Below are 15,591 nucleotides of genomic sequence, written 5' to 3'. Positions count from 1 at the left end.
ACTGTTGGCTTCAGTCTATTTGTCTGAGGATGCAGGTGTCTTATAGAATGTGTTTTTTTCCGTAATTTATTTTAATAACTGACAAATATTAATTTATAATGATAGATAATTAACTTTTTGAACTTACCTTTGAACAGTCACAGTGTATGCATGATTCATTAAGTGGATTAACTTAATTAGAGTCACATCTCTGCTGGTGTTCGCTAATGGGTTGACAACAGACTAAATTTAATCAGTATTAGGGGATTTCCCAGAGGCTGAAGGCTAATAGCAAGCGTCAGATGTTTTGTGCCAGAAATCAAATAGGATTAAAAGGAAGTCATGTAGGTAACGGTTTAAAACGATAATTTAACTGCTTAAAATGTAATACCTAGAGGCGTTTACATAGGCTATTTAAAGTTCAGGCACTTGTCAGATATCTCTCTTAATGAATACAAATGCACTGAACTCCTGAGAGTATAAACAGCAGCAGTAAAATAGAGAGGAACTCGCAGCGCTGGTGGGTCATGCTTTGCCTTGTGATTTTGTATGTGCTGCTGTCACAGAGAAACAGGGGGAGGGAGGCAGCAGAGTGGAAATAGACAAGAACAGCTGTGACAGAATGAAGAATGTAGTGTACTTAAAGGATTAGCATCCACTCCAGAGGTCTGCTTTCACTCACTGAGAGGGGAACGGAGAGGCTGATGTGGCGGCAAACAAGCAAGTAGATGAATTTGTCTCAGGCCACCTGATAACTCACTATGAGAAACATGCTGGGATGAGTGCTGGCTGACAGCTGTTTACTTTACCAAGAGGCTACACGAGCATCTTATGTGATTTATAGAATTTTAATAGTTTGATTATTTTCAATTTTCAAGTCATGTACAAGTGGCAATAATGGCTGTATAAAGATGGATGACGCGTCTCCACATCCCCTCATTGTACAAAAGCGGAGCCAAAATATCCCCCGTGGAGCAGGTGCATTTGGAGTCTGCGCAGAACAGATCGGCTGGTTGAAACGCAGTGTTAACGTCCCGCCCCTTCAGACCAAAACAAATAGAGATATTACATTTTAACGCATATGGAAAGTTCAATAACTGTAGTGTTAGTGTTAGTTACGTCTCCTCTCACTGTTCCTCCTCTACTCTGCTACTCGGAAACAGAACGCTACAGGATTTGTCAACAGAGCTGTCAATCATGATGCCACACCCCCTTTTTTACAGCATCAAATAACTAATTAAAACTAAACTAGTCAGAGAAATAAACACTTGGACATAAATCAGCATGATAAGAACTAACGATAATGACAGAAACCATGTTTGAGAAAAATGTATTTGACGTGTATCTTGATTTTATAGTTCGACTCATGTCCCATCTGTTAACATGGAGGAGGCGGGCTTTATGACCTATACTGCAGCCAGTCACCAGGGGGCGATAGAGAGGGTTTGGCTTCACTTTTTGGGGAGCTGTTGTGTCATACAGTTTATGGTTTACAAGTACGGTGGCTGACGAGGGCTAACACGCTGCTACAGCCCAAACGTTTTTAATTAGGAGAAGGTTTGCATCGTTTATGTATATACATCGCTTTCGCTGTTAATGCATTTATTTCGTATTTTTGGAAGCATGTTTTACATTTGTAGCACATTTCTTTTGTTCTCTTTGTTTTGGATAATTGTATGCATTTCATTTCTCCTTCTTCTTGCAGGGGCCGTTGCAGCATGTTTGCCCTCGTCAGCCACCGTACAAAAACACCTAATACGGTTGCAGTTGTACAACATTTTACTGAAAGTCATTTCTCTTATCATCATATCTCTTTTTATGTAAGAGCTGCTGCCTTCCCTTTCAAGACTGGAGAATCAATTCTTCTACACAAAAGGTCCCCTCACTGAACACAACACCATTACACACGGTGCCTTTTTTTATGTTGGTCAGAGCAAACGCAGCTGATCAGCATAAAAACAGGTCATTTAAAGGAACAATGCATCCCTTATGTCATCACAGACTGGACAACGACACGAACAATGTACCTCCCTCTCAATATCACCTATTTTACACAACATACAAAGCCTGTGATTCCACATAAGCTTGAACAATGTCACTTTTCATTATGAGTCAGTAAGTTCAAAATCTCTTAATGCCATATATCGCAGACCATTGATCTCCATGGACGAGGAACATCATGATCCAAATCTCCTTGTACCACAAAGCAAACTAATTCTGGTAAATGACAAACAAGTCATTGAAGTGACTTATAGATTCTTGCCCAGTTGCCCAGGGAGGATCATGGGAAATTAAATATCTTTTTCATAAGACTCTGATAAGGAATCTTTAAAATAACTGTTTTGGTAAAGTGACAATAAAGATTGAGAGCAGGGACATTCAGTGCCTCAGATGTGTGTTCTCGTAGCTCCCAGCGTGAACATTGTTCTTGGTGCCCGGCAGGCTGAGTGCCGTCTGCAAGCTATTTGTGGCTATTATGTGTCTATAAAAGGAAATCAGCAGGGCGATACACACTGACACGCCGACGGTTACACACTTTGAACTTCACAAGACAGGCGGAAAAGTGAGCATCTTGACTTCTACGTCTGCTTTCATCAATTTTTGAAGTCTTGAGAGAATTTTTTACTGAAGTTTGGACTCGAGGAGCAGCGTCTGGATGGAGAGTCGTTTAAAGCAGACATGGACAATTTGAATAAGAGTCCGAGGGAGGTAAGAGGTTTTTTATTTACAACAAGATTGAAGTGAAATATCACTGACCTTTGTGGTTACTTTGATTCCGGCTTTAAACTCTATTTTGAGATTCAAATGTGAACCTGAAAGCTAAATCATGCTGGAACATGCATATAAGCATTTGGTCTTAATCTTTTAACACTATTAACCTCCTTATTGTGCCCTCTACCTCCTGCTAGCCATCTTTCAGGCTTTCACACATAAACACATTGACACAGGACACACTAACATGCAGCTACCTGATACTTGTCCGGTAGTTTCCTGTCACTCTAGCCTTCAAAATAACAGCTAACAAACTGCTTGTAGATGACGTTGAATGCACTGATAAACCAAGAGTGCCGTGAATGAATGTAAATGCATCTTATTAATGTTGAAATGTTATGAAATCTACATGTTTTTAATTATAAATCTCACTTCTATAACATTTTTGTAACTTCTAATCCATGCAAAAAGTATTAGATACTTTTATGATGCATCACATTCCCACAGAAAATATGACACAAACCTATAACAGACTCTGTAAAGCAAATTACAATTGACCCATGCTGCCATTTACTCCCTGAATATGCCGCTACAGACAACGACAGGCCTTGTTTGTGCTTCTTTTTAATGTTTCTGTCCTTGCGTTGGAGACATTTGTTTATTATCAGGAGAGATACCTCGTGCTCGGTAGCAGCTGGCACTGGGCTATATTTGCACACCCTATCTGCTCTGGAGGGAGGGGCTGTGTTTGTGCCTGTAATTAAACCCTTAACTCAGCGGCACGCCCAAGTGTTTATGCTTTTACTGTGGCACAGCGTGAACCACTCAGATGTACATTTAAACATCTGTGGAGCACAGGGGTTTGAGATTTACAGCAGTGATTGTGCTCTTATGGGCTCAATGTGGCGCTGAAATACGCATCAGGCACAAATGAGTGAATATGGGATAATTAATGTGGAGATTCTGCAAAGTAAAAGGTCCTGCTTGGTGTTTAAGTTATCTTTTATAGAGCTGCAAGCATAACAGCATGAATAAATGCACCAGTTAGAGGCCACAACTTAGATCTTTGGGGGGTTTGATCACTTAAAATTGCATAAAAATGGACATATTTTATAACCTTGTAATGTGTTTGTTAAAGTATATCTGTCACTTTCCGGTAGGTCAGTGTTTACAAGCGTCCCGTTAAAAAGCCCCTCTCAGGGTGGTCTGCTTCAGGAAATGATTTAGTGCTGCTTGTATTCGTTCTTTGGGACGAGTCCGACATGCCTGAAGAAATAACTGAGTGAGCGCACGCACACGGAGAGGCGACATGCAGCACAGTGAACCATCGCTGGCTGGGAAATGTGATCTATGAGGACGGCATGACCTCGGGGGTTCTGACGGGCGAGTGGGAAACGCTGGCTTTAACATTTCACAGTGTAAACTTACTCTGCTTTGACTACAGACGACATGCAAACAAGGAGGTTGCATAAAAACGTAAACACAAACAGGTTTATAAGACGGCACATGATTACTTTCGGTCTGTTTCTTAAAATATAAGCGATTACAGATACGTGTTTATCTCTCGTATAAATAACTTGGCCTTCAGAAGTGTAGTCGAGCCTCTATAGGCTCTGGAACAAGGTGTCGTGTCACAAAGACCAGAGGTGACAGGGGTTTAATCCAGACAGTGTTAGAAGAAGTGCTCAGATCTTTCACTTAAGTTACACGACAATGTAAAAATACTCTGTTGCAAGCAAAGATCCTGCAAATGTGTATTAAGAATAAGTATTGTCAGCAAAATGAAGTTGAAGTAGTAAAAGTATAAAACAATGTCATTGTCAGAGGTGGGAAGTAACCGAGTACGAATACTTAAGATCTGTGCTTAAAGATAGAATCTCAGTTTCGTTCTATTTGGAGGCAACGTCCACGGTTGGCTCCGGTTGTAACTCTTGACTTTTAAGACTGTTTTTGAAGTTGTATCTGTAGTCATCCATCTTTTCTTTGTTTGTTCAGCCATAGTAGATTACTGTTTACTCACAACACTTGCAGAGACCAGAAAAGCAGCCGCTTAGCTCCGCCTACCCCCTCTGGCAGACCAATCACTGCTGGCTGATGGAAAACGCGTCACTAACTGGGCGCCGCTTGAGATTTTTTTCTGCAAAAGTCGCCACAGACACCCAGTCTGTGATACTGAAAATGCAAAGGCTTAGATTTAAGGCTTAGGCTCAGGTATGTCTATTCTTACTCGTATTTATCTTTTTGGACAGTTATGTACTTAATCCCCGGCCATTTTTACACAAACGTCTGTACTTTCTCCTCCTTACATTTTCAAAACAGGCTCGTTACTTCAGCTTTAATTCATTTGAGAGGAATTATCGTGCTGCCTTTTAACCTAAACTGATGGGACAATAACACATAAAGAAGATGATTCCTGAGAGTATACATCAGTGCATATCACACACGACAGACATAGCATGTTAACGACAAAAGACAAAAAAAGACGACATATTTGATCATCCGAGCAGATTCAGAGCAGCAGACGTCCCCCTACCAAACGATTTCAGATTGAAGTTTCTTTTGACACGAGGTTCAGTCTGTAAGAAATGTCCTTCTTTCATAGCTTGGCGTCATATTTGGAAACTCATCATCAAAGGGACTAAATGGTAAATGGACTGTACCTATATAGTGCTTTTATATTCTCCTGCGCACTCAAAGTGCTTTTACACTACATGTCACATTCACACACGGATGTCAAAGGCTTAAGAAATGTAACACGGAGCATAAATCTTTTCCTTCCAGCTGTTTGAGAGACTAAATCTGTCTGCAGAGTCTCTTGCATAACTTCCTGTCGGCGTCTCCTCCTCTTTGGAAAAGATAATGAACCAAAAAGGTCAAAGAAACAAGCCTAGAAACGATGTCAAAGGCAGTTCTTTCATTCAATCAATCAAATTCAATCAAATTTAGTTTATAGCGCCAAATCATAATTAAAGTTATCTCAAGACACTTTACAAAAAGAGCAGGTCTAGACCGACTCTTTGTTATGTTATTTAAAGAGAGGCCCAACATGAATCACCATGAGGAGCAACATTCGGCACATTGGCAACGAAAAACTTTTTAACAAGCAGAAACCTCGAGCAGAACCAGACTCATGTTGAACAGACGTCTGCCTCGACTGGATGGGCCGAGAAGTGGGATAGAAGGAGATGCAGGATAGAGACATGCAGAGAGAGCAACAACAACATGTGTCCTCCGTTCATTCAAACCTTCATTTAAGCCTCCAAAATCATTGAGGTTTCCCTCATTTGCAATGATGTCGAGATACAGAAAACGACACAATTAAAGCAATCAAAACACAGTAATTAATAAAAACACTCACAAGCTGAGGTGAAGTGCTTTGAGATCAGCGCCTTCATTTATCCGAGAGTGTGTCGTAAGTGATTCCACATGTTTGGAGCACAAAAACTAAAGGCGGATTTTCAGAGTTCAGAGTAAAACAAGGCACTTGGAGCATGAGGGGTGGCTGTGGCTGTGGCTCAGTGGTAGAGTCGGTCGTCTTTCAATCGGAAGGTTGGAGGTTCGACCCCCAGCTCCCTCAGGCTACATGTCGAAGTGTCCTTGGGCAAGACACTGAACCCCAATTTGCTCCCCTTGGCATATTAATGTGATAACTGGTTGACAGTTGGGCACCTTACGTAGCACAGTATATAAATGTGTGTGTGAATGTGACATGTAGTGTGAAAGCAGCTTTGAGTGGCCATTTACCATTTACCATGAGACGGTTAGTAGAGCAAGTTTCCAGGTTCCAGTATTCCAGTTCAGCATTAACGATATGTGGGGTGCTGAATAAGGGATTTATAGATAAAAAGATACAAATGTTAGAGAAGACCAGCCAACTTTGTCATACAGACGATGGGTGTTGTAGGGATCTCCAGTAATAAATCTAAGAGCAGAGTAATAAACTGAGTGCAGGGGTTTGCTTTCCTCTGCTCTCTGTGGACTCTTATGTACATGCTGATTTTCCTCTGAACTGACACCTCTTCTAAACACTGTTGTGTTCTGTGTACGGCTGCCCTCATGACCCCGAGCTTTTATTCTGACAAGAAGGACAAGATGTGCCAAGACCTTCTTCCTGAGAATTTCAAGAGAAAGATTGCGTCACGATGAGTCTTGACATGCGAGCCAGCCTCAGAATACATGTGATTTTCTTCGTCGGCTTTGTAGCAGACATGATCAGAGCGCGGTTCGTACGCCCGCCCCCACCCTTATTTATACATCAAGGTCTGCCCGTTCTGTGCAGCAGCTCCTCCGTTAAAGCTCAAAGATTCAGACACTCAGTGGTTTCACCTTCAAACATGAGCTGTTATAATGACCCGGACACGCGGTGCAGCGGTGCTGTTTTCCCTGAAATCTCCAGTCATAATCTTTATGCAGTATTTAATTATTTGTCATGGGCTGTATTCTTTTATGCTGTGTGAATACTCGCATGCACTTATTAGAATGAGATGGATTCCTCACATGAACAGCTGTCTTTCAGCAGACATCAATGCAACTTGTTTTGAATCTTCATGTCCTTATTAAAGACACGCGTGTGATTATCTTTCACGATGCACAAAGCAGGAAATGATTACAATGAGCTGCTCAAAACACCTAATTAAAAGCCACATGTGTCGTTTAGATTACGAGCACAGTGTTAATGAAGTTGTGAGATGTCCTTATCTTTAAAAATCTTGGTACTCAGTTTGTTTTGGAGCTGCTTTTTCTTCTCTTCTTCCTATAATCAACCTGCTGCACATTATTATAACAGTCATGCCGGCTGTTTGAGCGCGTGTGTGTGCGTGCAGTGAAACTGAGTGATAAAAAGTGAAAAAAAACCTGATGTGATAAACGTAAGAGCGTCTACATCCACGGGGGGAAGGCCGCGGGGAAGGATCCATTTTTAATAGAGTCTCAAGTGCGCGCTGCGAAAGCCACTGATTAGTGGAAGACATTTCGGCGCCCTTATCGTCCGGTTTGCCTTTTACACTGACCTCACAACACAGCAGAGAGAAGAGCAGGGGTGATTAGTACGCAGCAGAGGTCCTTTCAGTGAGTGTGTGCTGTGATTGCTGCAGTGGGAATAAATAGGTAGTTACGCCACACTGACACTTTGAAAGGCCATTGAACCCCGAAGCGTTATGGGGAGTGTGTCACCACCTTTAATAAGTTGAAGCCCTTGTACAGACAACATATGGAGTGGGTGAACACACTTCTCCAGAGTGCATTAGTAATTGGAAACACGACGACGTTCCCCCTGAATGCGTAATGCTGCCGCTGTCCTTCAGTCAACATCACAATAACAGAGGTGTTTCTATCTTTCATATATTGAACCACATCTTGCAGCTCCACCCCCTCATGCATTTCCAGCCCCCGATGCAAATCAACACGTCTGATAGTGTGATAGCCTGATAGTGTGAATGCACCGAGCTACACAGGCTCAGAGAAAGGATGAGAGAGATGTTCTAGGTCACCTCGCCCTGCAGAACAGAGGTTTCACAGTGTGGACCTGCCTCTCCCCGGGGCTGTTTTATGATGTCAGCATCAAAGTGGTTTCATACAAGCAGCTTTTCAGTGTTTTCATAGAGCACACGTCATGTCTGCTTGGCCATGAAGGATTAAAGAATAGAAACCATTTGATAAACAAAAACACAAGAGGTGCTAAAAGCTGCTCATCAGTTCGGCTGAAGAATGAATGTTTCCCAGAAAATGTGGAAAACATGTTTACACACGTCAAAACACGCCTGCTCTGTGGTCCTCAGTAGGCCTGCAGGATCTGACAAAACTGGGCGATGTTGTGAAAACGAGATGAAGAAACAGATATTGAACTCTTTCTGTCTATCTGCTGTTCTGCATGTTTAACACCTGTTTCCAACAGTCCCTCCTAAATCCCAAATACCCACACAAACAAAAAACAAATACATCCAAAAATCTTTTTTTTCACCACTAAATCAACACCAATTAATCTGAGTGCAGCTGACAGCAGCTTGGGCTTCATTTTTAATGCATTTAAATGGTGTGAAAGCACGGCCATTATGCTCAGCGCTTTACCTAACAGGTAGAATTTATACAGGAAACAACACCACCGAGTGATAGAACATCTGCAGCATGGTTCTGCAGACGTTGAAAGATCTGAGTCTCCTGAGGAAATACAGGCGCCTCTGACCTTTCGTGTAAATGTTAGTGTCTATGTGGACGCCCAGGTGCTTGTTCTCATCCACAGTGTCCACGTCTGCTCCGCTGACGGTGACTGGATTTGGACTGGTCCTTCGTCTCCTAAAGTCCTCCTAAAGTTGTCTTTGTGATGTTGAGTTGAAGAAGATTCAATTCCATCAGTGTTCATTTTCATAGAGCCAAACTACAACAAGTAACCTCACGACCTGTTGCATACAGAGCAGGTCTAATCTGTTCTCTTTACAATGTTATTGATCGAGAACAACATAATCCACCAATGAGCAAGCACATGGCAACAGAGGCAAAGAAAAATTTTAACAAGCTTTATCTTTGAGCAGAGCCAGACTCATTGGTGGATGACATCTGCCCTGACCAGTTAAATGGATTGTTAGTAAATTTAGACAAAGAGTAGCGATAACTATCTATTCTAACAGATGACATGTGATGAGTAAAATCTGAAAGTCTTTGGTATTTAGACTATCTGGGGAGGTTTAATTGATGGACGTGTGCCTTGTGCAGCAGCAGCAGCAGCAGGTTAAATCCCCTCATGGAGTCAGGATGTGGTGGTGAGGTTGGCTAATGACTTCTCGGGTTGGAGAGAGGAGGATAAAAGGATGCAGGAGATTCTGTCAGTGGACGTTTCCCCTGACCTGAGGTAGATTCCCACTGCTCGACGATTCAAAGAGGCCAATGATCTGTTTTTAAATGACTGGAAACAGTTTTGAGTGACGTCTCTGTCTGGGCATTTAAAATAATGGATTGTTGGAAATGGCTTTGTGTAGCAGTTTTAGAGTCGCCAATGAACCTAACGATGCGTGTCTTTGGACTGTGAGGAAGCCAGAGTACCTGGAGGGAAACCACGCATGCACGGGGAGAACATGCAAACTCCACACAGAAAGGCCCCCTACGTCCGAACAGGGATTTGAATAGGAACCTTCTCGCTGTGAGGCAATTGCGCTAACCACTGCACCACCGTGCAGCCCATATATAGATCATTTGAACCACTTTTCTTTCTGTACTTGGCCTCCATTACTCTTCTTCTTTCTCTCCAATCATGATTTACAGCGCTGCCAGCAAAGCAGCGAGAGAACCTGGCACTCGCATTCAGCATGACTTCCTACTTTCTCTGGAGTTTGGGAAAGCGACACTGATGATAATGTCTACATGTTAAACCCCTTATTTAGTTTCTGCAGTGGAAAAGACCAAAGATTACAAGCTGCTCAAAGGTGTTAGCAGGCTTTAGTTTAACCTTTTTACTTTACACAAAGAAGCTTTTTTTTTGGTGCTTTTTGTCTGATTTTTAATATGTTAAGAAAAAAACTAATCACCTGATTTTCATGAAACTTGGTGGAAAGCTGAAGCGTGGGCCAAGGAAGAACTATTGGCCTTGGCGGAGGTCTGCGCTCTCAGGTCGTCCTTCCAGTTTGAGACACATAACTTATGGACAGTACAAGTAACACATGAAGTGGCAGACACAGACGAGAACCTGAGCTGATTTAATAGCATCTCATTACTCGTCCTCATTGAGTGTGTGTTTGTCGAGGCTTTGAGCTACAGGGTGCTAAATTGTCTAATCTGTGTGTGTGTGTGTGTGTGTGTGTGTGTGTGTGTGTGTGTGTGTGTGTGTGTGTTTGTGTGTGTCTCATTAGTGGCGGTGTGTTATTTCAAAACCCTGTGAAGTAGAGAGAAATTAGATATTCTGAACGTGGTATTTAGCTGTGAAAAGAAGTTATGTTGAAGGTGTTTTGTAAAAGAGAGGAGGTCCCATCTGATTCTGGTTCTCATTATGTTTGACCCAAGTGTTTGTTCTTGGCAGGAACACCACAGAAAAAATAATAATGAAGAGCTCGTAACACGTCCTCGTTTCTGTTTTACAGGCTCCAATAGGAGAACAAACCAAGCGACCTGTTTTCACATTCGTGCCACTCGTGTGGGAATTACCAATCAGCAGCACTGAGGAGGAGTTACCTGCAGCTCTGACGGGAAATCCTAATAAGGTAAAGCAGCAGAGGAATACAGAAGGATATCATCACTAACTGCTTTTACTGTGTTTGACATTGCTTTTAACTCAAGGTGTTTATTAAAATACACTTGCTGTAAGGTGAAGTTGTTTATTTAGCTACGTGACACATCCTTGAAAAAAACTTAAAGCATTAAACTATGGCACAGGGAAAAGGACAAAATTAAGACAATTGAAAGGCTGAAGGAGGCTACGTCCTTGCTGAAGCCAGCTACTGATCTGGCCAATGATAAGCCAGCGATGGTAACTGGGAGGCCGGCGGTGGTAAATGAGAAGCCTTCACTTAACTGAAGTAAAAAGTAGCGACGAATGAAAAGTCACATATGAACACACAACACAGACTGCATTAACATTAGGTCACAATACTGTTCTACTTTTAGAAGATGTTCGTTACTTTTTCATGTCTTTGACTTTGGGCCAAACTTTGTTAAAGAGCTACTTCAATCCAACCAAACATGTAGCCCGGGGGCTGATGTGGACTCCTGGTGGGTTTGACTTCTGAAGGGGTGAATGAACTGTTGAGTTGTTCATCCAGCATGAACGTCGCAGCAGCACCGGCTCCTCACGCCTCCGGACAGCTGACTGCTCCTGCCGCCTGCAGTCGGCTCTCTCTGGCTCCCTGCTTGAGACTTCAAAGGTTTCCTCACTGGGGGGCTGGCACCGTTGCTTTCCCAACTGCTGGGGCCTTAAGGTGTATAACATAGGACGTATAATATACGACTACTCTGCTCAGAGGCGAGAACAACCCATGTTTTAGCATACAGGGAAGATCATCTTTTCATGAATGTATAAGACTGAAGTTTTTGTTTGAATACACCCTCACAGCTCGGCTTTAGTCAATCAGACTCAGAAACACAGGAGGAATTGCAATAGAAATGTTGCACCAAGTAAAACTTACACATATAAAGGTCAGCATCAAAGTGTGACACAGTCTGGGTTAGAATATGTTAATAATGGAGGGTCTGTGTGCAGCTATCCAAGATACTTACTACCCAACAAAACACTTTTGCAGATGATATCCTGTTGTCTAATTGGGTTACTTTACAACATACAATTCACCTCCTTCACATTAGTCTTATAAATTCACTCACACATTCACACACCGCGCTGTGAAGCAATTCAAGATTCAGTCTCTTGTCCAAGGACACTCGGGCCTCAGGAAAGGAGGAGCTCATTTCCAGATAGGAGGACAAACGCACGCTACCCACAGACTATAAAAGAAGTGGACGTAGTCACCATGGCCTCACCCATTTGTTTGTGCGCTGCAGTTAAGCAATAATAGCCTAATATTTTAACCAAGCAACTGTTCATTTGCTCACAAATCTCATCATCTTTGTTATAGAACAGAATTAACAATTAAAGTGTGAAAAAAAATGTGGTAACTGACGAAGAATCACGTAGACAACCAGTTGGATTTTGGCTCCACAACATGGAGCTACTAGTCAAAAAACGCACTAACACCCGGCTTTTTTGCTTAGTGGGAAAGGTTACAATCGGCATTCAGACCCGGGTCAAATGACTCTGCAGGTAATTATCGCCTCGGCTCCGATCGGCATTGATGGGAGCTCAAAATCCGAGTCGACACGCCAATTTCCGCCCCCTCTCCGGCACAATGCTATGCTCCGTCTGTAACTTCTGCAACTCCTCAGCTACTAATTCCGCCCATCTCCGTCCCAGCAGCGCTCGAACATCGTTCCAAATTTGTTGCCGCCGAGTTGTTAATTGGACTGAATGAGTAATAGATACAATAAGGACCTAACCACCGTAACATCTTCACTGTTTACTAACCCTGTTTCGGCCGTGTTTGTGATGTCAGACGGTGACGCAGCAGGAAAGAGACTGAAAGGAGTATACTTCACTGGCAATGGGAATGGAGACAATCGCCATCTATAAGTGGGTTTTCCTGGGTCTGAAAAAGCTGCTTTAAACACGCTAAATTTAGGTGGGAAAGGTGTATTAGGGCCCTGTTGAGATGGGAGTAACAGGCACCTTTCATTGGCAGAGCGTAGTGGGCAGAAGGGAGTGTAGACCTGGATGAGGGCGTTCAGGTAGGCAGGAGCTGGTTTTGTTGCTGTTTTGTAAGCGAGCAATAGGGTTTGGAGTTTGATGCCAGTGCCAGCTGGGAGTCAGTGGAGGGATGTGTGCTGTTTTGGGTTGACTGAAGACCAGTCACAGGAGGTCCTATGGAGGATGAGTCATTGATAGCCTGTGTAGACCGTTAAAGCCGAACTGAAATGAGACGGTCTGGTCCATGGAGGATTTCCTGTTTGCGTCAGCAGCTGTTCCCGCTCTCCAGAATGTAAAGGATTACCTGAGAGACTCTGCAGCTCATTAGCATAACACTTTGAGTTAGAGCAGCCCACACTTCTCAAGATTCAAAGGAAAGGAGTTACATATGTGTCCATTTGGAATATTTTAAATAAGTAGCCACAAGTGGTCATTAGTTTACATTCTGAGAGGCCACCATTGAAACGTGAGGAACGTCCGGCCTAATTATGTTTTCATTTCAAACCAGCACGTGTTTTCTCTTCCTACTTGGCCCATTGTGTGTCACAGATCATCAAAGGGACTCAATTAGCAGATACCTCCTCTCTGAAACATCCAGGACGACTAGTCTGAGGCGTTTTGTTCAGTTTTGTACCAGAAGAAGAAGCTCTTTGTTCGACTAATGAGAAGCAACCGGAATAAATGAAGCGAATCTTAAATGTGTCAATAGCTCTGCCTGAAGCCAAAAGCAAACAAACGTCATCAAACCACGTAAAAATATTTAGTTAAAACCAAAATAGCTTGACTTATCAGTCCTGCATGAGCTGTTTCTGCAACGCAAGATTTCATTTCAAGTTTTTATGTCAACAGATTTTCAGTTTATAGTTTTTTTGAGTCCAGCTGGTCTGCAGAGTTGTTACCATCATATGTTCTGTCCAGAGACATGTCAGACGGCACACACATGAAAAGCTCCCACTATCCAATTTATGTCTATATATAGATGCTTTCGACACATGGCGTGACGATATTATTGACGTGTAAGTCACTGGAATAAGAGCCATTCTGGCAGCTGTCAGCTCTGCTTATCAGCGAGGTAAAAGAACGGCTCTGAGATTTAATTAATTCTAGAAAACTGAAAAGCTGTCATTATCAAATGTCATATATATATATTTTGGTATCATAATTATCATAAATGTGGGAGTCAGTAATGATGCTTGTCATTAGCAGTTTCCTGTTTTAGCTCCACTTAAATGTCACACAAATGATCCTGGAATATTTATTATCTTAAGGATTCAGACAAACTGCAACCACAAGAGTCGAGATAAAACGTGGAACACATTTTATAGTGAATATTGTATTAAATCGAAATTATGTTAATCTGGCAAAATCCAGTTTATCCCGTCCTTCTTTAGCACATTATGTTGTTTACACACCAGATTAGAACACCAGCAGGCAATTATCTTAACTTAGCATACAGAGAGAAGCAGAAATCTTTAAGTTAAAGCATCTGTAGATCAAATGTGAGGTAACGTGGCATTTAGAGAAGACTCTTCACATTTAGAGCCGTGCTGCCGTTTCCAGCCTTAACGCCTCTTATCATAGAGAGTTGTGCTGTTAAAGGAGGAGTTTGGTATTTTTAAACCTGGGCCCTATTTTTACAAACTTGGGAGTAGAAATGACTCACAGGAACAAAATCTTTTGGAATCAGTCCAGTAGATGGACTCCGCCGTAGCTGCAATACGGCCGCAATGGCTGCAACATAATCCCCATGGGGAAACTGTCCCTGATCAAAGTGCATCCACTAAAAAGCGTTTTTGCCTCCGACAGGCTCAGATTGTTACTCCAGGTGTCCGACAACATTACGGAAATGATCCCTACAATGATCGTCCTTTTTTTAAACAGTAAGGGCCCGCTCACGTTTTTGAGGAAATGCTCCGAGCGACTCGAGGTGAAAAAACTCAAAGCAGGAAAGCGCCCGACGTCATGGCCGTTTTTTCTCATTGTCCAACTGGATGAAAGGAGAGTCGGGCCTTCTGTCAGTAGACAATGTCACGGTTAGGTTAATGATAGCTAATGATTCAGTGGTTGCCTTAACAACAGTAGAGAAGAAAAAGGTGCAGCGAGATCCTCTGTTTTTAACTGTAGGCTTACAGCGTTACACACTCCGTCTGATCGGGCCCTGAGATCCTTTTTGTGTAACCAGAAACGGAAGTCTCGCTCGAGGAGAAATCTTGCTGGGTTTATCCTGCCCGTCGTCCGCCATGTTTGTTTACTCTGAAGTCTCGTTTGACCGCGAGAGTTTTGCGAGATTTCGAGTTGTGAGAGTCGGACTCTGGTTGCTGGTGAATGGAATCTGTTTGTGTCTGAATCTGTGCTGTTTTGGCGTAATCGTTGCTCTCCACACACAATAGGAGCAAAACTGTTAAATCTATGATTATATATCGTCACGTGTGGGCTCTCTCACATTTTCAACAGTGTGTCAGTGTTGTTCTCTTTTATGACCACTTAACACTTACCAATATGTTTTTGTTACCCAAACTAAACCTTGTATTTAAGAAGTTGGACTTTTATTGTGTTAACAAGGTAGTTTATTTATCAGTTTTCATTTTATTCCATATTTAAGCTCTTTTGGAGCATTCATTCAAGCTGCTCCAAACCAACTGAGCGGGATATTTAAAGTATCTTGATGGATTGATTGATTTACA

General features: G+C 42.4%; 1 protein-coding gene across 1 annotated transcript in view; it reads left to right on the top strand.

Moving 5' to 3' along the window:
• The first annotated feature begins 2,476 nt into the window (after positions 1-2,476).
• mlip (muscular LMNA-interacting protein) overlaps positions 2,477-15,591 on the top strand; it is a 30,357-nt gene continuing 17,242 nt past the window's right edge. Inside the window, exons 1-2 of the mRNA XM_069659033.1 lie at positions 2,477-2,688; positions 10,758-10,877. Of these exons, the coding sequence (XP_069515134.1) occupies positions 2,659-2,688; positions 10,758-10,877 (150 nt within the window). The 5' untranslated portion in view covers positions 2,477-2,658. The remainder of the gene's footprint in view (positions 2,689-10,757; positions 10,878-15,591) is intronic.

This window comes from Semicossyphus pulcher, unplaced genomic scaffold, assembly GCF_022749685.1.
Source record: "Semicossyphus pulcher isolate SPU_LCO1_2020_fin unplaced genomic scaffold, fSemPul1.0.p SCAF_12, whole genome shotgun sequence".
NCBI classification, from domain to species: Eukaryota; Metazoa; Chordata; class Actinopteri; order Labriformes; family Labridae; genus Semicossyphus; species Semicossyphus pulcher.
The sequence above is the reverse complement of the archived record's forward strand: the minus strand, read 5'-3'. Positions and strand labels throughout refer to the sequence as shown.